General features: G+C 47.3%; 2 gene segments (V, D, J or C); both read right to left on the bottom strand.

The window, feature by feature from the left end:
* Positions 1 to 2,460: 2,460 nt before the first annotated feature.
* On the bottom strand, positions 2,461 to 3,007 carry LOC101349559 (T-cell receptor beta chain V region CTL-L17-like). The segment is given in 2 exon segments: positions 2,461 to 2,816; positions 2,930 to 3,007. Coding segments are annotated over 2 exon segments (405 nt in total).
* A 20,278-nt stretch (positions 3,008 to 23,285) lies between these two features.
* LOC101350078 (T-cell receptor beta chain V region A20.2.25-like) lies at positions 23,286 to 23,784 on the bottom strand. The segment is given in 2 exon segments: positions 23,286 to 23,626; positions 23,737 to 23,784. Coding segments are annotated over 2 exon segments (389 nt in total).
* Positions 23,785 to 27,058: the final 3,274 nt, after the last annotated feature.

Raw genomic sequence — 27,058 nt, forward strand, 5'->3', positions numbered from 1 at the left:
CTCAGCACCATCATCCTTAGGCAGCGTGGGTACTGGGGGCTGACTCGGCTTGGCCCTGGATGGGCTCGAAGGTGCTGAGATATCCAGGGACACAAGAGATGAAATGATGTCTGGGCCAGTGCCTGAGTCAAGAGCTCCTATTCCTTCCCCCGGTCAAAGACCAATGTCCCCTTGTTCATTCATCTCCATGAATGACTCTGTCCCCACAGCCCATGTGAAAGCTCTGCCAGACTTGAGTGGCACAGAAATAGCTTCCTCTCATCTTCTTTATGGAAGGAGACGTCAGCTCAGCACCCAAGAAATACCGGTGTGTAATATGCAATAGTGCGTCTCCCTTTGCTTCCAGAAACCCACGAGGCTGTCACAGGGGATTCAGTTCTTCATTTCACAGCTAAGAGGACGCCCACTTGTTCCATGGTCACTAATATATGTCCACATTTATTAACTGGACGACTGTAGTTACAAATTCCTTTTCCTTCAGGGGGACCGTGGGAGCCAGGTTTTAGAGGGCAGAGCATTTGGGAGTGAGGCAAGGGGCCCAGGGGCGGGACGACTGGGGCTCTGTGTTTGCCACTAGCCCAGGGACACTCCCCTGGGTCCCCATCACTGGGTCCAGGCCAGCTGACCTGGAGCTGGACCGTAGCAGGAACAGAGGCTCCTGCACCTGTCACCCCAGCTCCGAGTTCCTCGGGCTCAGTGGGCTGCGGGGGCCTCCTGAGCCCTTTCTGTGAGGGGCTGAGCTGGCCGTGCAGCACTGTGTAGACACTGCTGGCACAGAAGTACACAGCTGTCTGCGAGGGGGCGGCCGACCCCAGCGTGAGGGGGAAGTGCTCTTTGTTTGATCTGGAGACACTGTACCCGTCGGGGATGTCCCCTTTTTGGGTATCACCAATAAGGACTGAGTAATGGATCAGCCGCAGCCCCAGCCCAGGGTCTTGTCGGTACCAGTACATGCACTCATGGTTCATGTCCTGGGCACATTGCAGGGTCACGTTCCCTCCTGTTCTTGTGACCTTGTGCCTCGGGGTCTGGGTGACGCCGGCATCTGTGTGCCCTGTGGGGACAGAGAGAAAAGCTGGTGCTGCAGCCACAGGGAAAGGCTGGGGCAGGATCGGGAAATCCTAGGAGAGGGGAGGGTCCCGCCCAGGATGCACCTGCCCCCAGGACAGCCAGGACCACGGTGCACAGGAGGCTCATGGCAGGGGCAGGCAGCGTGCAGGGATAGGTTCTGGAGGGCTCCTTCTGAGATGTCACCCTCCAGCCCCAGCCTGGCCCCAGAGCCGCCTACCACAGTAGCCACGCCCCTTTTCACTGGAACCTCAAGTCGACAATAAACACGCAGAGCAACAGCTCAGAGTGGGAGAAACGTCCTCCTCTGCAATTACAGAAGTCTTCTAAGTAGATTAGACTTTCTTGCTGTGATGGCTAACCTAGTGTGTCAGCTTGGCTGGGCCATGATTCTCAGTGGTTTGATCGTCATATGATGTTGTGATCACTTCCACGATGAGATTTGATGGTATGTGATCACCTCCATGATGGGATCTGCTGTGATTAGCCAATCAGTTGAAAGGGAGTTTCCTTGGGCATGTGACCTGCATTGAATATAAGTGGGTATTCTGGCAAGGCTTGTGGACTTTCGCTCATTCTAGATCCTGCAGCTGGCTGCTGTTCCTCTGAAGTTTGGTTCTTGGGACTTGAGCTAGCAGCTTACCTGTTGTCTTGCCTGCTGATCTTGGGATTCATCTATCTTCACATCCTGTGAGCAAGAGCCGTTCTCTCTGACCTGCTGATCTTGAGTTTGCCAGCCTCTTTGAGTACGTGAATCAGGAGAGGCCTCAATCCTGACCCAAGGACTTGGGCCATTCCAGGCTCTACAACCGTGTGATCCATTTCCTTGATATAAATCTCTACATATATATATTTATACATTCTACTGGTTTTGCTTCTCTAGAGAACCCAACCTGAGACACTTTTCTTTTGGCAAAACAATTTGTAATTCTGTATATCTTATTCCGTGAGGATGGAATTCCTCCAGTGCAGAAAACTGTGCCTTTCTCTCCTGTCGCCTGTAGGACTCACTGCCCTGAAGTTGTCGGGAGAGTGGGCATGACAATGACATGCGGTGCATGACCTATGACCTTCCTGCTCCTGCACAGCTGGGCCTGGAAAGGAGAAGCTGATGCAGGGATAGTTCTGCAGAGTGGGGTGGGGAGCCCACAGGTGCCAGAAGACAGGAGCCCAGTGTGACTCCTCGCTCTGCCGTTTGTGATCTCTATGAGCAGGAGACTGGCTTCACCTCTGTCAGTTGTGGTTCTGCTGAATAAACAGTCACACAGTCCTTCTTCAGCACACTTCTGTCAGCACTGAAGCACATTACAGATGAGTAGTGGAAAGAGTGTCTCGGGAGCCCTCAGCTCAGCCAGACTGAGCTCAGCGTGGGGGACCCCTTGTCTCTCACCATCACTTCCTCAGCCGGGCAGAGGGGTTTGTGTATAGGGCGGCAGTGGCTCTGCAGGGCTGTGCCAAGCTGCTGGCACAGAGGAACACGGCTGAGTCTCCCAGCTCCACGGCACTCAGGTTCAGCTCCGAGCGGTAGTCAGAGAACTGTTTGCCTGAAAACCGGTCCGGGATGTCGCCTTTGTCTCTCTCTTCCCCGTTGTAATACTCAACAAGGAACTTTGGGCCCTGGCCCTGGGCCTTCTGGTACCAGGACACAGAGAGATGCTCAGAGAGGGGGAAACAGCTCATCATCACATGCTCTCCTCGTGCTTTAATCAAGTGTTTCGGGGTCTGGGTAACTCCAGACCCCACTGCGCCTGTGGGGTTGGAGACCAGGGCTGGAATGGAGACAGCAAGGACCCCATGGCACCTTTGGCTCAGACACTGTCGAGCCCGGAACAGGGGCATCCCAGCTATGCTCAGGACTCACCTGCCCCCAGGAGGCTGAGGGCCGCCCAGCAGAGGAGCCTGGGGCCCATGGCCAGTAAGGCAGAACGGTGCAGTGTCTCCCTGGCAGTGTTCTGGCCTGTCTTCCTGGAGCTGGCACCCCTTCTCTGATTGGAGGTGAGCATTGTGATGTCACCACTCTGAAGCCACTGTCCCTGCTGGGGCAGGCATCTGACCTCCCTGCCAGTTCCTAGCCCAGTTGGCCTGGGACCCCCTCCTCTCCTGCAGACCTCTCAGACCAGGAGGGCAGCAGGGTGGGTCCAGGCTGGAGGCTCCAGGCTACCTGTCTGTTTACTGGGAGGAAACTCCAGGTTCATGCTTGACATGACTAGTATTGGCCAGTAAAGGAGAGCAAGGTGGGAGAACAGGAAAGGCATCTCTACTTCATTGTACAAGGAAAAGGAGTCAGTCAGAACTGCTGCTGCCAAGACTGTTCCCCAAGGGCGAAGAGACAAGCTGCTTTTAAGAGGTTTACAAGTAGGGAGTTCATACAAGTTACAGCAGCAACAGTCTTAATGGTACTATGCAGGCACAGTGGGGTTTACATAAAACCTCAAGCAAAAGTAGGATTCAAGTGCAAAGTTGGGGGAAGGGGCAGGAAGCCCAGGAAAGGAATCAGGACTTTTAATGCAACACTGTGGGAGCTCTGTCTCACGTCTGTCCCCAGGGCCCCTCTGCTCTTGTTCCTCTGCCTGTCCCCTTACCCAGGGCATTCAGGTGACCCCCCACAGCCTCACTCTCTTCCCTTCTCCTGGGAGTTCAGAGTCTCCCTAAGGCTGAAGTTCACATCTCCCCGCTGGGACAAAACACCCTCACATTAACCTCCCTATGTCTCTACCATCCAGCCTCTAGCTGATGAAAGGACCAAAGAGGACTCTCCTTAACCCTCCCCTGCCAGGCAGCCACCTGTCAGTCCCTTCCCCAACTTTGGGGCTCAGTGGTCCCACAACACCCCCACGTGGCCTCCTGGGCAAGCCAAGACTCTGTCTTTCTGCCAACATAACCAAAATAAAAAACCAAAATACTGTTACTGTTGAGTTGACTCCAAATCTTAGCCACTCTATCGGACAAAGTAGAGCCTGTAATCTTTAAGCAAGCAGACTGCCGCGTCTTTTTCCTGTGAAGCAGATGGTGGGTTCATACCGCTGACCTTCCAATTAGCAGCCAGGTGCTTTAACCACTGAACACCAGGGCTCCTTGCAAGGGCCCTGGGGCGTGTTTAAATGAGGAACCACTTCACCTTCTTGCCTGCTATACAGTTTCTTTTTAGGGACACCAAAAAAACAAACAAAACAAAAGCAACAATAACAAAACCCCAGCCCTGGCTGATTTGGGATTTATCTTCCCCAAGCTCACATTCTTATTGTAAGAGAGAGGAAAAAAAAAAAAACCACAATGGAGGGAATGTTCTGCGCTGGAGAAAATTCCGATGGGGAAGATGGTGCAAGCCTGGCTCCAGCAGGTACTGAAGGAGGACTGTGGTGAGGTCAGCAGAGGCAGCCTGTTCCGCTCCCCAAGAGTGAACGCTCAGGAGTTCTGGGTGATTAATAACTAACAGAAGACCTCTTTTTTCTGACCACCCTGGCATTGAGGCCAACCAGCAGACAGGTCCCTGTGCCAGCTGCCAGCTCATTGGCCCACCCAAAAATACAGACAGATTGTGCTCACTGTGCCCACCCCCCTCAGAATTCTTCCTCCGCCTGCTGCCCTCTCTCCTTTAGAAGTCCCCTTTCAGCCTCTGTCCATGTTGCCCAGTTCTCTGGCAGTGGTCAGTGCTTGGTGTAAACCCCAAGAAGTGTCCCCCACCCCCAAGAGGAGCTTATATATCTTATTAATTTCCTACAACAATGGCTCCTATCAGCAGGGGATTTTTATTGATTGTAAAAAACATTGATTATAATTTATAAATGCATTTATAATCCAGATAAAATCCATAAAGTGCTCTGTTCCTTCAAGATCTAGTTGAAATTTCCTAGAACTTATATCTTTCAAAATCTATGGAGATCCAAAGCCTTCCCAAGATATCTGACCATTCCCATGGAAGTTTATAGTCCTCCGGCCTGCTTTAACCTGGCCACATCACCTGGCCTTAAAGGTAAGCCCTCGTCAGTTTCCTTGTCCACAAAGTCATGCATATCAAGTGTTGGTGAGTGTAGTGGACTGCTGAAGATTTGGCAACTTTGCAAAGGAAGGATATGATGCGGAACACAGCTGTTCACCAAGTCCCTCCCGTCCTTACTTATACACCCCCTTTCCAGACCTCCCCAGGATCTCCACATTCCTCTAGCTGCATTGTACAGAACAATGCCGCTGGGCTTACCTTTCACACTCAGCACTTACATTAAAATATTCCCATCAACAATATGACAATATTTCCTCCCTAATAGGGCCCCAGCTATTAAGACGCTAACATTTGATTTTTCTGCATTTAAAATGAAGGTGAACCAAACCTTCTTTCTGGAGAGGAACTCATCTTTATTCAGAGAGTGTCTTCTTGAAATTTTGGTTTAAACAGTTTGTTAATATTTGAAATGATGGTGGGAACATATGGTGGGGTTCGCTTTGATTTTTGTTGTTGCTATTGCTTGTTTTAAACACATTAATCTTCAAAACAGAGTCAGCCAAACCATTGGCCTCCAAAATTTTGAGAAATAGTTTCTTCTATAAAATCTATAGTTGAGAAACCATAGTACTTAAGGACTAGATAATCTTTCTACACAATGAACTAGAAGTTAGAAGAACAAAGTTCTAGCTGTGGCTCCACTAGAGTCCATAAGTAAGGGTTGTGTGGGTGGGACTTTGTCTTGGAGCCAAGTTGCCATGAGGTCAGCATAGGGCACATGACTCATCCCCACACCTTCACAGCTCTCCTGGAGGGTGGTCTCACAGAAGATAAAGGCTCTTACTGAGATCTGAGCAGGGCTTTACATAACATGAGTGCAAGTCTACATGGATTTCTAGCTAGTTAGTAGGCAAGATGGTCTCAGGATATTGAGGAAAGGACGCTCAAGAAGAAATGAGAGATATTAAGGTTCTCCAGCAAACTTTATTGACAGGATCTGACTTGGTATTGAGAATAAAGAAGAGTATTTTGCTTTTTAATTGTTGGGGCTCTAGGCACTCCTAGGAATCCGTGAGTGGTGCAAACAATTAATGCTGAGCTACTAAATGAAAAATCGGCAGTTCGAGAAAACCAAGAGGTGTTTCAGAAGAAAGTCCTGGCAATCAGCTTCTGAAAGGTCACAGCCATTGAAAGCCCTATGGAGAACAGTTGAACTCTGCACACATGGAGTCTCCATGAGTTGCAATCGACTCAACAACAAATGGTATTTAACACTCCTTTGGGAGTGTGTCTATTATAAGCCCGGTGGGAGCTTGGAGCCCTAGAAAAACTAGTGGCTTATATGGCTTACTTCCTGGACAGAGTGCCACTTCTGAGCTATAACACACACTCAGAAGATTTACCTAGTGATCTCTTTCACCCGACTCTCTGAGGGCCTAAATCACAATTCCCACCCATCTAGTACCATGCTCACTGTCTAGTCAGTGATTAAGTATGTTGATCAAATGAATGAGCATTATTGTGCTCTGCTGAGAGGCTTTCTAAGTGGAATGGAGCGGGTGCTGTGCAGTGGGAAAAGAATGAAGCCCACAGTGCAAGTGCTGAGTCTGTGGGTTCATGGCATGTGGGGTGAGGATGTTCAGCTGGAAAGTTGACATGAAGTTCCGCATCTCAGAGATCTGAATGGAAGTACACAACTGAAAAGCACCCTCACATGGGTAATAGCTGAAGACTGAGAAAAAAAAAATCATGCAAGGCAGTAGAAATGAATAGATAAAAGAATTGAGTAGGCATCCCTAACAATAAAAAATACTAAGCCTGTTGCCATCGAGTCAATGCCAACTCATAGCTACCCTTTAGGACAGGGCAGAACTGGCCCATAGGGTTTCCAAGGCTATAATCTTTAAGGAAGCAGACTGTCACATCTTTCTCCCGTGGAGCAGCTGGTGAGTTCTAACAGTTGAGCTTTCAGTTAGCAGCCGAGTGCTTAACCACTGGGCCACCAGGGCTCCTTAGCATCCCTGACAGAAATCCACATTTATGGACAGCACAGGACCAGGCAATGTTTTGTTCTGTTGTACCTAAGGTCGTCCTGAGTCACAGCCGACTCAGTGGCAACCGACAGCAACAGGACTAAAGCGGTCCTCAAAGGATGCTAAAAAGAGCCGAGTCAGAGATGCAGGAGCTGAACCAGAAGCAACCTAACGTTGGAGTTGGGGAAGAAAGGAGTTTCCAGAAGGGGGGTGAGATTAACATGTTGATTCACAGTCTCACGTGGAGGACAAGTGAGAACGCAGGCAGGACCTGCAACAAGGCTACTAGGAGTCGACGTGGGGGAAAGACAGATGCCTATGCCTAGAAAAGGGGTGACTATAGTGCCGAACCTATGTTACTGCACAGAATAGAAGAGCAACCCCCCCCCAGCCCAACTGGAGTAGAAACTATCAGTGGCATTTGTAGCATGTGGACCACACTTTATAGCAGAGAAGAAGCCTTTGTACCTCCTACAGCTTTGTGGATGCAGCCCACCTACCTGTGTCTCAGGCCCAGGTCACATGCTAATGGAGTCATTTCTGGTTTTGCTACCAAATGTCTTAGGATCTTGGTGATAACAACATGATGGATTCTGTGAGACAAGACTCAGAAGCTGGAGTCAGAGGCCAAGTCTTTGCTTTAAAACCCCTTGTAGCATAAACAATAAACCCAACAGAAAGGGAAATCTGACTACAAATGTTTGAGAACCAGTGTATCTCTTCAACAAATACTTCTTAAAAAAATTTTATTGTGTTTTTGGTGAAAATTTACACTGCAAACTAGGTTCTCATTTATTAATTTCTATACATATTGTTCAGTGACATTGGTTACATTTTTCCCAATGCGTCAGTATTCCCATTATTTCTACTCTGGTTGTTCTGTTTCTGTTACTCTAGCTTCCCTGTTGCCCCCTACCTTATCATCTTTGGTCTAGGGTAAATGTTTACCCTTTGGTTTCATTTAGATGATCATTTAGAGGAGCACAGTACTCATGGGTGATAGTATTTATTTTATGAGCCAATCTGTCAGTAGGCTGAAAGGTAACCTCCAGGAGTGATTTCAGCTCCAAGTTTAAAGAGTATTCCAGCTTGATAGTCTTGGGGGTTCATCTAGTCTCTACCGGTCCAGTAACTCTGGCCTATTTTTTTTAGGAATTTGAGTTTTATTCTTCATTTTTATCCCATTCTATCAGGACCATCTATTGTGTCCCTGGTTGGAATGGCGAGTAGTGGTAGTCAGGCACCATCTAGTTCTTCTGGTCTCAAGGTAGACTATGCTGTGGTTCATGTAGACTATGAGTCATGTAGACTACTTTCTTCTTTTAGTCTTTGGTTTCCTTTTTTCCCTCTTGCTCCTAATGGTTAGAAACCAATAGTTGCATTTTAGATGGTCGCTTGCAAGCTTTTGAGACCCCAGACATTACTCACCAAATTAGGATGTGGTACATCAATTTCATGAACTATATTGTGTCAACTGACCAAGTTGCCTCACAAGACTATGGTCCTAAGCCCTCAAACCCAGTAAACCAATCCTTTGAGGTATTTGATTATGTCTCAGAAGTATCTGTAACTGTGCCCGCCCCAGGTGCTTTATTTTATATATGAGTAGATATGCAGTACACATAGATATGTATATACGTACACCTGCAGATACAAAAAAAATTCAAGCCTCGAGTTGCAATTTTGAAGAATTCTATGGGCAAAATATTGAACAATGCAGTAAGTATCAAAAGAAGATGGAATGAATACACAGAGTCACTGTGTCAAAAATAATTGGTCAATGTTGAACCGTTTCAGGAAGTAGCATGAGATCAAGAACCGATGGTACTGAAGAAAGAAGGCCAATCTGCACTGAAAGAATTGGTAAAAACAAAGCTCCGGGAATTGACAGAATACCAATTGAGACGATTCAACAAATGGATGCAGCTCTAGAGGTGTTCACTCATCTATGCCAAGAAGTTTGGAAGACAGCTACCTGGCCAACCAACTGGAAGAGATCCATATTTGTGCCTATTCTAAATAAAAGTGATCCACCAGTATAGGAAATTATCCAAGAATATCATTAATATCACACTCAAGTAAAATTTTGCTGCGATAATTAAAAAAAAAAAAAAAGATTGCATCAGTACATCAACAGGGAACTGCCAGAAATTCAAGCCAGATTCATAAGAGAATGAGGAAACAGGGATATCATTGCTCATGTCAGATGTATCTTGGGTGAAAGCAGAGAATACCAGAAAAATGTTTAGCTGTGTTTTACTGACTATTCAAAGGCACTTGACTGTGTGGATCATGACAAATTATGGATAATATTGTGAAGAATGGGAATTCCAGAATACTTAATTGTGCTCACGAGGAATCTGTACATAGGTCAAGAGGCAGTCTACAAACAAAATGAGGAAATACTGCATGGTTTAAAGTCAACAAAGGTGTGCATCAGGGTTGTATCCTTTCATCAGACTTACTCAGACTATATGCTGGCAAATAATCCAAGAAGCTGGACTTTATGAAGAAGAACATGACATCAAGATTGGTGGAATACCATTAATAACGTGCAGTATGCAAGTGACACAACTTGCTTGCTGAAAGTGAAGAGGACTTGAAGCACTTACTGATGAAGATCAAAGATTACTGCCTTCAGTATGGATCACACCTCAATATAAACAAAACAAAAATCCTCACAACTAGATCTATAAGCAATACCATGATAAACAGAGAAAAGACTGAAGTTGTCAAGGATTTCATTTTATTTGGATCCACAGTCAATGCCCACGGAAGCAGCAGTCAAGAAATCAAACGACATATCGCGTTGGAAAAATCTGCTTCAAAAGAACTCCTTAAAGTGTTGAAAAGCAAAGATGTCACTTTAAGGACTAAGATGCGCCTGACCCAAGCCACGATACTTTTAATCACCTAATATGCACATGAAAGCTGATCACCGAATAAGGAAGACCGAAGAAGAATTGACGCCTTTGAATTACAGCGTTGGTGAAGAATATGGAGTATACCGTGGACTGCCAGAAGAATGAACAAGTCTGTCTTGGAAGAAATAAAGCCAGAGTGCTCCTTGGAAGCGAGGATAGCAAGACTTTGTCTCACGTACTGTGGACATGTTATCAGGAGGGACCAGTCCCTGGAGAAGGACATCATGCTGGGTAAGGTAGAGGGTCAGTGAAAAAGAGGAGGACCTTCCACTAGATGGATTGACACAGTGGCTGCAACAATGGGCTCAAACATAGCAATGATTATTCGGATGGCACAGGACCGGGCAGTATTCAGTTCTGTTGTACATAGGGTTGCTATGAATCAGAACGTACTCAGAATCACCTCACAACAACAACAGATAAAACTATACATGCACATCCATATTGACCTTCTTATACATATATATGCATATATATCTATCTATGTAACCACACACATTTTTTCAGTTATTACTGCTGTTGCAAAATTGTATATACTATAGCATTTACAAAATCATCCCTTATTCTTGTGTACTTCTTTGTGTCACCATTTACCTTGGTCAAGTTGTGCTGACTTCACCCTTATTCAGTATTGCCTTTCCCATCACCAAAACTAACAAATGTCTACCATTTAGAAAGTGATTCCTCCTCCCTGCCCCTCCCTTCTTGGTAACCAACAAAGAACAATGCTTTCAATTTGTATACCTAGTCTGTCTTCTTATAATAGTGAGCTCATACAATATTTTCCCTTTTGTGATTGACTTATTCACTCAGCATAATGTCCTCCAGATTCATCTATATTACTTGACACAGCATATAACAAAAATTCCTTAGTATGCTTTATTTTACCCCACTCCATCTCTCTTTTCCCGAAAATTCTCCCCAAAGTCTCACCACCACCCAGCAGGAGTCTTCTCTTTTCTCTATGCATTCTTTCTCTTCTCTACCCACCTCTTTCTTACTCTTTTTGCTTCCGCTACATCTAAGGAATGCTTAAAACTCCCAACTGCCAGCGGGAGTTGAGAAGGGTCATGATAAAAGTTGTACAGATTTGAACTTCCTCAAGAGTCATCATGGTGTGTCATCTGGCTTCCCCCAGAGCAGGTGATCTGAGATCGGAGTGGAAGCTTCAATGTCTTTTGTGATCCATCTTCAGTAATCATACACCATCACTTCTGCTGTAATCTATTGATCACACACACCAGCCCTGTTTCATGGTGGTGAGTGGGGAAGGTACTATGTAAAAGCATGAATACAAGAGGTAAGGATTATTGGGATCCATTTGGAGTCCAGCTATCACTCACAAATATAATAGATTTAGTATTCACAGGAACAAAAGAGAGGATATTATCAACCTTATTTTGAAAATTAGGAAAATCAGTATCAATATGACTTGGAACAGTGATCAAGTATGAGGAAGGTATACCTCAGTAAGAAGGATTGTGATAGGGAAAAGAGAGAGGATGCAGGCAAAATTAATGACTGTGGGAAGAGTCAAGTAGAGACTATACTGTATTTTGCATAGAAACCACCACCACCACAGCCATCATCATCATCATCATCATCATCATCATCATCATCATCATCATCTTGCTTTTCTGCAGGGAGTAGAGTTTGAAGAATTCTCTTTAAAGTACAAGAATTCTGTATTCAATAAATGCTCACGTCCTACTGAAATAGCAGCAGAAAATGGAGCCAGCCCAGACAAGCTGGTAGAATCATACTCCAGCCATCCTTGATCAGTTTCAACTCAGAGGTCCTCAATGCTCTGGCTTCCTCCTCCTCAATCAAATGTCCCCATTTTTGAGGGAGTTGGGGAGGGCTTCTGTGCTTCCTTCTGGTAGGAGCAGGGGCTTCATGAAGGAGGTGGTCTCAGGCATGTTCTTCTTGTGTGGCACGGCTGTAGCTCTGCCACACTGTGCAGAGTCTTGGCTGACACAGAAGTACAGGGAGGTCTCGTTGAGGCTGGTTGACTCCAGAGTCAGGGGGAATTTCTCCACATCTTTCTGAGAAACACTGTACCCTTCCTGCACGTCTCCTTTGATGGTACACCCAACACTGAGCAAGTAATGGATCAGCCTCAGCCCCAGTCCTGGGTCTTAGTGATACCAGTACATTGTAAAAATGTTCAAATTCTGAGAACATCCAAACGTGAGATTCTTTCCTGACTCTAAGATAAGGCTTCCTGGTGTCTGTTTTACTTCAGCATCCATGGGTACTGTTAGAGAAGGAACTGTAAGATAAGAGAGAGACCAGGAGACAAACAGTTGTCCAAATGAGAGGAAGTGACTTGGAGCTGGGATTGGAAAGCCCATGTCAGGGATTTCCTTCTGTTTTGTGGACTCACCTCCTCCCCGGAGACAAAAGGCCACACAGCAGAGAAGCCGGGAACCCATGGCAGTGTCAGGGAGTGAAGGGGTGTCTCTTAGGTCAATGCTCTGGAGTTTTTGGGCAAGAGCTGGTTCTCTGAGCCCCTTCCACAGCCATTAGCTAAGTCTTCCTGGAATGTCAACACTTCTACAGCTTCTCCAAGCTCAGAATCCCTTCTTATTTGGCTCAAGATCACTTACTTTCCCTTTCTTTCTCTTTTATAAAATGAGTAGTGCTGGGTGGAACTGGGTTTGGGGAATAGGCTCACACACTGGCGTCTCTGATCTTTCTTTGAGGCAATTGCTTCTCTAGCTACATTTGCCCCTGGTCGTGCTGCATGCCCTTTCAACCTCCCTCACTTCCTGCTTTTCTGTCAGGTTCTGAGGGGCCCTGCACTTCCCGCAGAGAGCTCTACTCTTATTGTAGCAGTGACTCCAAGATCAACCATCAACCTGCCTGATGTAATTACAGAGCCTTCTCACCCCCCCGCCCCAGGCCAATCCATGGCTCTTTCTGCCCCTCCACCTCCTTGAGTCTCCACAGCGCCTCCTCTTGGCCAAATGAATAGTGAAGTGTTTACATCATCAGCTGGGTTGGGAAGATTTCCAGTGATTTCCTGGACATCTCACTCTTAGCCTCCCTGAAGTCCTCATGTTTTCTGTGGGGTCTTTCCCAGCTGAGGGTAGTATTATCTCCAACCCCTTTGAGCCACCATACGGAGTGCCTCTCCCCCAGCACAAACCCAGCAGTTTTACTCTAGCTGAGAAATATTTTCCTCATAACCATTCTATAATCTTATGAGCAGAAAGTGACAAAGGGTAGGTGGAGAGAAAGAACATTTAGCCAAAATAAATATAAAAGGCTAAAATTTGCAGACAATGCAGGTTCTGCTCTTTCAATTCCTAAAGAACTTCAAAGTTTGCAGAGTAAATGATCAATTAAACCTCAGTAAATATGGCCAGTTTGGCATAACTGGTTGATTTACTGGGTTACCATTGTTGTTGTTATTTGCCGTTGAGCAATTCTGACTCATAATGACCTTACAGGACAGAGTAGAACCATAGAGGTTCTACCCAGGTTGTAATCTTTACAGAGGCAAATCGCCGGGTCTTTCTCCCACAGAGTGGCTGGTTAACAGTTTTTTGGTTAACAGTCGAGTGATTAACCATTGAGCCACCTTCAGTTACCATTAAAAACAACAAAAGGAAAAGTTAGCATTAAAAAAAAAAAAACAAGAAAAACCCAATCCCGTTGCCGTCGAGTAGATTCTGACTCATAGCAACCCTACAGGACAGAGTAGAACTGCCCCATAGGGTTTCAAAAGAGTGGCTGTTAGATTCGAACTGCTGACCTTTTGGTTAGCGTTCATAGCTCTTAACCACTGCGCCCCTTGTGCTCCAGTAGGTGAGGTCAAATACGTAAAACAGAAACACAAGAAAATTGAAGGTTGAATAAACAGAAGAGACAGTAGGGAAAAGAGGAGTCTGAGAAGTGTGGTCAGTCCAGGTGTCAGGAAAGGCTTACCAGAGAAAATGACTTAGCAGGGGCCAAGTCACGTAGCATGGCTACCTCGGGCCCTATAAAGAGACTGAATGATTCCCTTGCACAGTCTATCTGCCAGTCTGAGGAGACATGTGGAGTCATGAGAAATGAGGGAACATAAGCCAAAAGGAAACAAAGCTGAATCTTGCACGGAAATGTGTGCTGGGTTCTCTCTCTTACTCCAATCTACATGGTTCCAGCCCAAATTAACCTATTTCCATCACCATGGCTTTGCCCATGATATCTCCTCTACAACCACAATTAGGTGATATCCTACCCATTGCGGTCAAGTCAATTTTGACCGATAGCGACCCTGTAGGACAGAGTAGAACTGCCCCATACGGCTTCCAAAACTGTAACCTTTATGGAAGCAGACTGCCACAACTTTCTCTCACAGAGCAGCTGGTGAGTTCGAATCACCAACTTTTTTTTCAGTTAGCAGCCGAGCACTGTAACAACTGCACCAACAGGGCTTTTCTGGTGTAATCACAGAAACCATACTTCTGCCTCTACCTCAGCCCAAGTGTCCATGTCTTGGTGAGGACTTAGCCCACTTTCCCCCCACCCCTGGAAGACAGAAGTAAATTCTTCCTTCACAGAAGTCCCAGGGTCATTAACTTGTACTTCTGTCAAGAAGTGATTAAATTCCTTACTTTGGATGCTTGTTTTCCCTACTAGACTAAAAATTCTATGAGGGCATGATCGTACTGAAGGACATACATGGACACCACTGGCACTATGTATTGTAGATATGAAACAGGGCCTGCTGGGAAAAACTACAGACAGCAAGCAGTAACCCAAAACCAAACCTGTTGCTGTCAAGTCGATTCAGATTCATAGTGACTCTTTAAGATGGAGTAGAATTGCCCCCATGGGGTTTTCAAGGGGTGGCTGGTGGATTTGAACTGCCAACCCTTTAGTTAGCAGCAAAGCTCTTAATCACTGCACCACCAGGACTCCACAGACAAAAAGCAGTAAAGCATATCAACTGTCCACTCTCTGCTTACTCTCTGTGGAGGTGTGCTTGGCCAGGCATACTGCGTGCACCATAGAAAAAGTCCAGTGGAGGGATCCACCATCACACTGCCCTGCATATTTATAGACACTGAGGGGCAAGCAGGAAACAGCCACTCCCAGTAGATTATATAACAGGAGAGCTTCTTGGCTTCAGAAATGAGCTTATCCAACTGGACATTTTCAGGCAGCAGCTAGAGGAGTTCACATGCCAATGCTGGTGGTATCAACTGAAGAAGGCCTTGCTATTCTCCTTTGGGCCATCTCAGTCTGACTGAGTCAATTTACCTGCATGTCCTGAAAAGGATGAAGGTAGAGAGCCAAAATAAGAGGTGAGACGAGTGTGCTGTCAGACCCATAAGGGGTTGTCTCTCTTCAGGCATCATTTAAAAATGAAAAAAAAAAAAATTGCAGACTGAGAGAAAATTGTATACACACACACACACACACATACACACAGATATATATTGTATATAACGTACATATACACATATACACCACCACACATCTATCAGTTTGTCATACTGTGGTGGTTTGTGTGTTGCTGTGATACTGGAAGCTTTCCATCGTATTTCAAATACAAGCAGGGTCACCGTTGGTAGACAGGTTTCTGTGGAGATTCCAGACTAAGACAGACTAGGAAGAAGGATGTGGCAATCTACTTTTGAAAAAAAATGGCCGGTGAAAACCTTGGAATAACAGTGGAACATTGTCTGATATAGTGCCAGAAGATGAGCCCCTCATGTCGGAAGTCACTCAAAATATGACTGGACCAGAGCTGCTTTTTCAAAGTAGAGTTGACCTTAATGATGTGGATGGAGTCAAGCTTTCAGGACCTTCATTTGCTGAAGTCAACTCAAAATGAGAAGAAACAGCTGCAAAAATCCTTTAATAATCAGAACATGGAATGTACGAAGTATGAATCTAGGAAAATTAAAAGTCATCAACAATGTAATGGAATTCATAAAGATATATATCCTAGGTACTAGTGAGCTGAAATAGACTGGTATTGGCCATTCTGAATCACACAATCATATGGTCTACTATGCTGGGAATGAAAAATTGAAAAGGAATGCCATCATATTCATCATCAAAAAGAGCATTTCAAGAGCTATCCTGAAGTACAATGCTGTCAGTAATACGATAATATCCATATGCCTACAAGGAAGACCGGTTAATATGACTATTATTCAAATTTATACACCAACCACTAATGCCAAAGATGAGGAAATCGAAGCTTTTACAACTTCTACTGTCTGGAAATTGATCAAACATGCAATCAGGATGCACTGATAATTACTGGTGATTGGAATGACAATATTGGAAACAAAGAAGGATCGATAGTTAGGAAATATGGCCTTGGTGATAGAAATGATGCTGGAGATCGCATGATAGAATTTTGCAAGACCATCAACTTCTTCATTGCAAATACTTTTTTTCAACAACATAAATGGCAACTATATACATGGACCTCACCAGTTGGAATACACAGGAATCAAATCTACTACATCTGTGGAAAGAGACAATGGAAAAGATCAATATCATCTGTCAGAACAAGGCCAGGAGCTGACTGCAGAACAAATCAATTGTTGTTGTTGTTAGGTGCTGTCAGACAGTTCTGACTCATAGTGACTCTACGTACAACAGAAGGAAACACTGCCCAGTCCTGGGCCATCCTCATGATCATTGCTATGCTTGAGCCCATTGTTGCAGCCACTGTGTCAATCCATCTCCTTGAGGGTCTTCCTCTTTTCCGCTCACCTTCCACTTTACCAAGCATAATGTCCTTCTTCAGAGACTGGTCCCTCCTGATAATATGTCCAAAGTATGTGAGATGAAGTCTGGTCATCCTTGCTTCTAAGGAGCACTCTGGCTGTACTTCTTCCAAGACAGATTTGTTTGTTCTTTTGGCAGTCCATGGTATAGTCAATATTCTTTGCCGACACCACAACTCAAAGGCATCAATTCTCCTTTGGTCATCCTTATTCATTGTCAAGCTTTCACATGCATACAAGGTACCTGAAAACACCAAGGCTTGGGTCAGGTGCACCTTAGTCTTCAAGGTGACATCTTTGCTTTTTAACACTTTAAAGAGGTCTTTTGTAGCAGATTTGCCCAATGCAATGCGTCTTTTGCTTTCTTAAATGCTATGTCTATGAACGTTGATTGTGGATCCAAGTAAAATGAAATCCTTGAGGACTTCAATCTTTTCTCCATTTATCATGATATTGCTTATTGGTTGAGTTGTGAGAATTTTTGTTTTCTTTATGTTGAGATGTAATCCATACTGAAGGCTATGGTCTTTGATCTTCATCAGAAAGTGCTTCAAGTCTTCTTCACTTTCAGCAAGCAAAGTTGTGTCATCTGCATAATGCAGGGTATAAATGAGTCTTCCTCCAATCCTGATGCCATATTCTTCTTTATATAGTCCAGCCTCTCAGGTTATTTTCTCATCATAAAGACTGAATAAATATGGTGAAAGGATACAACCCTGACACACACCTTTCCTGACTTTAAACCACACAATATCCCCTTGCTCTGTTCGAACAACTGCCTCTTGATCTACGTACAGGTTCCTCATGGGCACAATTAAGTGTTCTGAAATTCTAACTCTTCGCAATGTTATCCATAATTTGTTATAATCCACACAGTCCAATGCTGTTGCATAGTAAATAAAACAAGAAGAAATAGATAGCCTAAATAGCCATATGTCTACTTTAGAAATTGAATTCACGGTTAAAACCTTTCCGTTAAGAAAATTCCAGGTCCACATAACTTCACTGGTGAAATCTGTCAATCTACCAAATTGGAGGGAGAAATAATCCTAATTTTACATTAATTCTTCCTAAAGAGATGTGAAATCACTTCCTAACTCAGCATTTCCCTGTTAACAACAGGAAGTGTAAGAAAATAAAACTGTAGGTCACATGCACATACAGCCTGAGGCTCAGCCTGGAGGGGACAGCCTTAGTGTCCTTGTAGACACAAGTAGCCTGAGGCTCAGCCTGGAGGGGGCAGCCTTAGTGTTAGTGTAGACACACGCAGCCTGAGGCTCAGCCTGGATGGGGCAGCCTTAGTGCCAGTGTAGACACATGCAGCCCGAGGCTCAGCCTTGATGGGGCAGCCTTAGTGTCAGCATAGATGCTTGAAGCTGGAGGCTCAGCTCCAGTGGGTCCCAAGGGTACAGATCCCAAGGCCAAGGGCAAGACGGTCCCCTTGAAGGACACAAACCTCAGGAGAGAGGGCCAGGACGAGGCCCTGTGCAGCAGCCAGGACTCATGTACTCCCTGATGGCCGCTTATAGCCACAACCTGGAGCCTCTGACCCTAGCAGTAATTCTGAGCCTGGTGGTATAAAATGTTGAGAATAAAGACACCCAGGGGAAAAATTAACCCTGCTAGTGCCAGTGTGCAAAGGAATCCAGGGCGGAGCTGAGAACTGCAATCCAAAAGGGCCTTTCAGGAGGATGTGGGGAAGGTGAGCAATACCAGTGTCTACAGACTGGCGTTGGCGGAAGGGGCCAGGGTCACCTGTGCTGCCTGCTGCTCAGGGAAAGTGTCTGAGCAGACTTGGGGCTTTGTTCAGGGCCTAGGCTTGGGGTCCAACCTTGCATGGGAAAAAGAGAAGCCAGAGAAGAGACCAGCTGGAATATAGAAAGGTAGGTAGGTAGGTATGTAGACAGATAAGATAGACAGACAGACAGACCACTGACTCTGAGTCAACTCTGACTCATGGCTACTTTGTGTACAACGAAACGAAACATTTCCTAGTCCCGTGTCATCCTCACAATTGGGCACGTTCAAGTTCATTGCTGTAGCTATTGTGTAAGTCCATCTTACCGAGGGTCTCCCTCACCCTCGTTGGCCCTCTACTTCACCAAACATGATGTCCTCCTCCAGTGATTGATCCCTCCTGATGACGTGTCCAAAACAGCTGAGTCAGACAATGTTCTGTTGTATTCCATACGGTTTTCACTGGCTGATTTAGGAAGTAGATTGCTAGGACTTTCTTCCTAGTCTATCTTAGTCTAGAAGTTCTCCTGAAATCTGGGTGACCCTGCTGGTATTTGAAATACCAGTTGCCACAGCTTCCAGCATCATAGTAACACACAATCCACCACAGTACGACAAATTGACAGATGGGTGGTGGAAGCTGGAATATAGAGTAATAGAACTGGTGGAGACAGAGACGGAAGTGTTTTCCAGACTGGTTTCCAAGGGCTAATTCCCTGCTGTCCTTTGCAGCTGGCTCCAGCCCTGGGACCTGTGCCCAGAAGTCCCTCAAATCTCCAAGCTGCTTCACCCTGGCTCCCTGGATTCTGAGAAGGAAGGGCTCAGAAACTGTGGGACATAGATTCCACACAGGACAGTGTTCCAGTCATCCTCTGCCCTGTGTGGGGTCATGGGGCACAGGATCTTAGAGAATGCCTGCCAAAACCTAAAGCAAATGCCCACTTTTCAGCAGGCTTGTGGGATTAAAAAAAAAAACTGGCTTGTGGCATTAAAAATAAATAAATAAATAAATGCAAATGTTTTATCTTTTAATCAGTTGACAGGACATAGTCACTCTCAGGTAAAGAAAATCCACACCCTAAATATGTGCACGGATAGAGAGCTGCCCTTTGGGCGGGTAGGCAGGTGGCATTGAGGTCTGAAATGTCTGTGGGGATCCTCCAGGATGCTGATGGAGCCTGGGGAGCCTGGGGCCCAGGGGAGCAGTGCCCACAGCTTCCTGCTGGGCTGGGTTTATGCTCAGGGAGGTGGCAGCTCCGCAGCTCTGTCTCTCTGCTGCCGGCGCACAGGTACAGGGCTGAGTCACTCGGCTCCAGGGCATTGATATGAAGGCTCAGAAGAGCTTTGTCCCTGCATTCCGGGGAGAAACGGCTGGGAACAGACTCATTTAAAATTGGTTCCCTATTACTGTAGCCAAACATGACCCTCAGCAGCCCAGCAGCATCCTGCCTGTACCAGTACATGGTCTGGTGGCCCAGGTCCTGCTTACAGTACAGGGACCCCTGGCTTCCCATCTGTGTAACCAAGTTTTTGGGGGTTTGGGAGACGGCTGAGTCCAGGGGTCCTGTGGAAGACAGAGAGGGGTTCAGATCAAGCAGGGAGGCCCCTGTGCTGGAGCCCCGGGGAGAGGTTTGGGGGCTCACAGCAGATGCTTGTCCCCTGAACCCAGGACTCACCTGCCCCCAGGAGGCAGAGGGCCAGGCAGCCGAGGAGCTGGGAGCCCATGGAGGGTGGACAGGCAGCAGCTCCCAGTCAGGATGGGGGGTCCACGGGCAGGAAGGCGGCTGAGGACTTTATGCCTTCTAGGTGCTTGCCTGTGATGTCACGGTCCACCGAGGGGCCCCTCTTTCACACTCTCCCCTTCTTCATACCAGGTACCTGCTCCTCTCCAGGTACCATAGAAAATGCAGGGTAGTCTGAGCGGGGTGGGCAGTGGCCCCCAGGATGCCCTTCTGAAGGTTGTTCTGGTGCTGCTGCTGCCCCTCCACTCCCCAGGGCCGGCCTGGCCCCTCCCTTTGCCCCTCCCTTTGCCCCTCCCTCAGAGTAGGTAGCTTCCCTCTCTGGGTCTCTGCTTCTCCCTCACGTCTGTGCTCCTGGTAGGTCTGGTTTACACTCTGTGGCCCTAGACTCCCTCATGGGACCCCGCCTTGCCCCACCTACAACCCTGAACTTGAAGTTCCTCAGGAACAGCTCTCTGTTAGAGAATGCCTGAGGGGACACACAGCCCTGCTCCCTCCTGTGGTATCCTGACCTGGTCACGGCAGGGCAGTGTGAGGGATGGTCAAGAAGGAGAAGCACCATGTAGTGGCAGCATGGTAGGGCTAGAGATCCCCAGTGCTCCGGAAGCTGGGAAATCCACGAAGGACCAACTGCACAGTCCTCGATGGTCCACATGCTCCCTCCCTCTTGGCGCAAAGTTGGACACCGAGTGCCTATTCCAGGGCTTCTCAGCCTCAGCACCCCTGACATATGGCCCTGGATAATTCTTTGTCCTAGGTGGTGGTGATGGTGGGTGTCCTGGGCATCGTAGGAAGGTCAACAGCACCCCTCACCTCTACCCACTAGATGCCAGTGGCACCCCATTCCCCAGTTGTGACATCAAACTGTCCCCAGATACTGCCAAGTGTCCCTGCAGGGGGAGGGGACTGACTGTTGAGAGCCTCCGCCCTCTTCCTTCTATCCCCTGCTCTGGGGTCCTCCAGCCCCAGCCTTGGGGTTTGGTAGGGCCACAGCATCACCTAGTGGTATGTAGACAGAGACAGAAGCTGCAGGCCCAGCCCAGAGGGAAACCCGTGGCTGCCATTTCATAGAACCATTTTGTCAAACCCCAAAGAGGTGTTTCCTGTCGTTGCTCAGAGCTCTTCTACTCCGAGGAATCAGAGGGCCACCACAGAGGGAACAAGGATAAGCCCATTCTAATGAGCACAGTTCCCTGATGTTCTAGGGTGCAGGGAGTGGGGCTCTGGTCTCCATTGGTCTGCTGGGTAGATTCCACCTGGTGATTGCTATCTCTAAGGAACCTTGGTGATACAGTGGTTAAGTGCTGGAAAGGTCTGTGGTTCGAACCATCAGCAGGAGAAAACACCTGGAGATCTGCTCCTGTAAAGATTACAGCTCTTCCCATGTGTTGTAAATCCTACCTCTATGATGTCAATGAGGTGAGGTTAGTGGCAATTACCTTAATGGGACAGGACTCAATTTACAAGATGAGGTTGTGTCTTAAATGAATCTCTTTTGAGATATAAAAGAGAGAAGCCAGCAGAGAGACGGGGGAACCTCATACCACCAGGAAAGAAGCATCGAGATTGTAGTGCCTTCTTTGGACCGGTGTCCCTTCACTGAGAAGCTCGTAGTCCAGGGGAAGATTGATGAGGAGAGCTTCCTCCAGAGCCAACAGAGAGAGAAAGCCTTCCCCTGGAGATGTCACCCTGAATTTGAACTTCTAGCCTTCTAGACTGTGAGAAAATAAATTTCTCTTTGTTAAAGCCATCCACTTGTGATATTTCTGTTATAGCAGCACTAGATGACTAAGACAGTCAGTCTTTTAGCCTTCAGATAGTGGTGCCGGCATGAAAGAAAGTGAAAGAAGCGATCCATGTGCTTATAACTGAGATGACCTGTTCATGACTTTTTCCCAGTTCATTGCTTGAGCTCCATAACTTTCCATGGGGAAATCCAGTCTTTTCTTTTTGAAGTCTTCTCCCCACCTTCCCCACTCCAACTCTTCAAGAACAGTGGGTCTCACCGAAACCCGGGAAGTCAGTTTAGCTGCACTGTGTCAAGCTGAGAGTGACAAATTCATTTCTGCTTGTTCTCCTAGACGCCATTTGATTTTTTTTCTGCTGAATTCCTATCCTGCACTACTGGCTTATTCTGGTGGTTTTTTTGCTGGTATAGCCCTCTGCTGGTCTTGAGGTTGTGCCCCAAGACTGGACTCCTTGATTACGGTTCTCCCAGCTCATTCTCACGTAGGTCAACATCATTCCCCAAGTGCTCCAGGCTAGGCTGGCAGGGCCATCAGATACTGCTGGTCTTGACCACATGCTGGCCAGACTCACTGATACTCAGGCCCGTGTGCCAAGCTCCTTGTCCTTCTGCAGGTCCCCCATTGGGGATCCTCTCTTTATAAGCTCATGTCAATACCTAGACCCCAACTCAGTACCCATCCCTCCATCCTCCCAGTTAATGTGATTTTCTTTTCTAAGCCACGAAAACAAGCTAACAAAAAGCAAACCAAAGCAAAAGGAGGATAAGAAGTATTACTCAACTACTACTCAAGTACTAAACATGGTAGCAGCTCAAACGGTTTGTGCTTGACTGTAACCTAAACATTCGTGGTCCGAACCCACCCAGTAGTACCACTGAAGAAAGACCTGGTGATCTGCTTTCATTCAGATTATAGCCAAGAAGACCCTATGGGGAAGTTCTACTCTGTAACACATCGGGTGGACATGAGTTGGAATCAACTCCATGGCAACTAACAACAATATGCAGTATATAAGTAGGGAGCCACATGGGCTCGCTGTCCCTAAGTGCCACCTTGTCCACTCCCTGACCTCCTTTGAGTTGCCTCCTAAGCTGTTTTCCCTAAGGCAACCCTGACCACTGGGTGACCTCATTGGACACTGTCTGGACAACAGTTTTCTCATCCCTGGAGCCCACCATCACACCCTGTGATGTCACTAAAGATTCTGCAAATCCTCTAGCCACTGGCCATTCCTGCCCAAGATGTCTCACCCTGGGAGTTTCGTTTCTGATGTTGTTTATCGGGCTACAGCTGCACCTGACCTGACTTCCTTCTCTTGGCAGGAAAGGGATGCTGGTTGCTGGGGGAGAGATAGGGTCATGTAAGTTTGTGCATGGGCGGAGGGTGACTCTGGAGGGCTGTGTCCTTGCTGCTGGCACAGAGGTACACGGCAGAGTCGTTGGGCTCCAGGGCGTCCACGTGAAGGTACAGGTGAGAGCTGTCTCGACATTTGGGGGAGAAGCGACTAGAGGTAGTTTCATTTGTAACCAGCTCCTTGTAGTTGAATTGAAACATGAGCTCCGGGGGCTTCTCAGGGACCTGTTTATACCAGTACATACTGTTGTGTCCCAGATGCTGCTCACATATCAAAGATTTCTTGATCCCCATGCCTACAACCAAGTACTTTGGTCTCTGGGTAATTCCAGAGTCTGCAGAGCCTATGGGGGCAAGAAAGAAAACTAAGCCGAGGGGAGGGTCTTATAAGGCAGCATTATGGACAGAGCTAGAAGCCCTGGGACAGCGATGTCCACTTGTGCCTAGGACTCACCTGTGCCCAGGAGGCAAAACACCACCAGCAGAGGAGCCCGCAGCCCATAGCAGCGAGGACAGGACGGGATGGCATCTCCCTGCTCAGGCTCCATCCTCTGGGTGGGAGAAAGGAGGTACTGGGTTTTTTAGCCCTGAGGGGTGTGCCTGTGAAGTCCCTGCTCCGCTGGCTTCTACAGCGCACCTGTCCTTTTCCCCGCCTGCCCTGCGCAGCACCGCAGGAGGTGGGTCTGGGCCACCAGGCAGCTCTGAGTGTGGATGGGCAGGTCTGGAGGATCAGACCCACCCACCAACTGCCCTTAACTGCACCCCCACAAGGAATACCTGGGTCTCTACTCCCTCTTTCTACTTCATAGCACCTCCTCTCAGCCCAGTGGTTAAGAGCTCAGCTGCTAACTGAAAGGTTGGTGGTTCGAGCCCACCTGCTGCTCCTTGGGACGAAAGACCTGGTGATCAGCTCCCATAAAGATTACAGCCTAGCAAACCCTATGGTGCAGTTCTACTCTGTCATATAAGGTTACTATGAGTCGGAATCAAATCAACCACACGCAACTCACACCACAGAGGAGCCCTGGTGGCACAACGGTTAAGCGCCTGGCTGCTAACTGAAAGGTTGGCAGTTCCAACCCACCCTGTGACTTCCTAGGAGAAAGGTCTGGCAATCTGCTCCCGTAAAGAATATAGCCTAGAATAACCTATGCAGAAGTTCTACTTGTCACATGGGGTCACTGTGAGTTGATTCCAACAACAACAACAACATCCCCCACAGATTTCTTCACCAGGCAGATGCCTTCCCCCTGCCTCTCAGGAGCCTCGGAGACACCACTCCAGCCCCTGCTCCCTTGGCCTAGCTCAGCTCATGGGGACACATCCCTGGAACAGCAGGGCTTTATTCTATTGCCATCAAGGCAATTCTAACTCATAGCGACCCTATGGGACAGAGCAGAACTGCCCATAGGGTTTCCAAGAAGAAGCTGGTGGGTACAAACCACTGACCTTTTGGTTAGCTGCTGAGCTGTTAATCACTGCACCACCCGGATTCCAGGGCTTCATTACAGCACAGGGATATCATGCTAACCAAGGAGCAAGCACCCCTCAGTGGATGCTGAGGGGGACCCAAGAGGATCAGGCCGCAGCCCCTAGCCCAGGGGACACCTCACCCACTTGGGGGCCAGGCCTGATTTGGAGCTGGCCCTTACAAGGGGGCTGCAAGAGAGTAACAGGAGGCCCCGGGGGACATGAGCCAAAGGGACTGTTGGGGAACTGAGTGTGGAGTGGACTTTAGTGTCCTGAGCCGTCCAAGCACAGCCTGACGACAAGGGGTAATCCTGAGGCCAGAGCATTAGCCACCTCCTGCCTCGCCCCTCCCCATCAGCCTCAGGGGCTTCAGCAGAGTCACAGCGCCACCTAGGGGCCAAAGGGGCACATTGACCGGACCTGACCCCATGTCTCCTGCTCTGCAGTGAAAACCAAAAAATAAAGATACTTCCATTGAGTCAATTCAGACTCCAGTGTGTTTAATTCATATTTTATTTTTCAATTGGATCATTATACCTTTTCTGTGCTGGAGTAAAGGGTCCTATTTGTACATCTTTAACAACTGCTGTGTATTTTTGGTCCCCCACCCAACCACTTTTCTCCTGAGCTGTGTCCCCACAGCCTGCGACTCCTTCCCCTGCGGGAAACACACAAGATTGAGAGCGCGCCCCCCGGTGGCTGCAGCGGTTCACGGCCCGTTTTCCAAACACCAGTGCGCTTCAGACCAGTGAGGACAGCTGGCTCCAGGTCTCTTGCTATCCACCTTTATGAGCAGTTCTTGCTTTTTATCATTTACTTTTGGGAATCTTATCTGTTGACTTAAACTCCTTTAGTAGTTTATCAATCATAAGTGTTTAATCTAGAAAAAAATGAAATTCAGGTGTGAAAAAGGAAACAACAGAAAGTGATAATATATGCAGCACACTCATGTATGAATACATAGTTAATATTGAGTGTTTTTTTCTTTTATTTTTTTAATTTTTATTTTCTTTTATTGTACTTCAGGTGAAGGCCCACAGAACAGTTTCCCACAAAACAGCAGCACACATTGTTCCACGACATTGGTCAACAACCCCACACCATGCCAACCGCCTCCCCCCTCGACCCTCCTTTTTGGTGAAAATACACACAGCCAAAGACACACCACCCCAAAAATCTCCACATGCACAGTTCAGTGACATCGACCACGCTCCTCCAATTGCACTGCCACTCTCACGCCAGATGAAGGCCCACAGAACAAAATGGCCTCCCACCCAAGAGTTAGTACACATGTTGCCCCGTGATGATGGCCTGCAACCCCACAACACATCAACACCATCCCCATTCAACCCCGGGTCCCCCACAACCAGCTCTCCCATCCCCGCCAACCCCTCAGCCCCCGTCCCTGAACCGCTGTGCCCCACCAGTCCCGTTTGGTTTCAGGGGGCTGTCCACTCCCCAGCCAAACAGTGAACCTCGGAAATGACTTCACCACCAAGCTAAAAGGGTGTCTGGGAGCCACACTCACGGTGTCTTTCCAGTCTCCTTTAGGCCAGCAAATCTGGTCTTTTTTTTTGTGAGTCAGAATTTTGTTCTACATCCTTCTCCAGCTCTGTCCAGAACCCCCTGCTGTGATCCCGGTCAGAGCAGTCCGTGGTGGTAGCCGGGTACCATCCAGCTGTACTGGACTCAGTCTGGTGGAGGGCCCGGTAGCTGTGGATCATTAGTCCTTCGGACCAATATTTTTCCTGTATCCTGTTCTCCTAATTCTCCCTGCTCCCAAAGGGATGAGACCAGTGGAGCATCCTAGATGGCTGCTCACATGCTTCCGAGAATCCAGACACCACACACCAAGGCAGAATGCAGAACGTTGTCCTTACAAACTGTGCCATGCCAGTTGAGCTAGATGTTCCCTGAAACCATGGTCCCCACAGCCCTCCACCCAGCAATTCAGTCCCTCAGGGAGTTTGGATGTGTCTATGGAGTTTCCATGACCTTTCCTTGTACAAGTTCTGTTGGTTTCCCCTGTATTGTGCACTGTCTCACCCTTCACCCAAGATACCACTTATCTTTGCCTATTTAGTATTTCCGCCCCCCCATCCCTGGTAACCAACAAAGACTGTTACATTTTGTGTGTGAACTTTTCATGGGTTTTTCAATAGAGGTCTCATACAATATTTGTCCTTTTGTGATTGACTTATTTCACTCAGCATAATGTCCTCCAGTTTCATCCATGTTACGAGATGGTTCACAGATTCATCGTTGTTCTTTCTCGTTGCATAGTACTCCATTGTGTGTATGTACCA

This window comes from Trichechus manatus, unplaced genomic scaffold (assembly GCF_000243295.1).
Source record: "Trichechus manatus latirostris isolate Lorelei unplaced genomic scaffold, TriManLat1.0 scaffold00093, whole genome shotgun sequence".
NCBI lineage: Eukaryota > Metazoa > Chordata > Mammalia > Sirenia > Trichechidae > Trichechus > Trichechus manatus.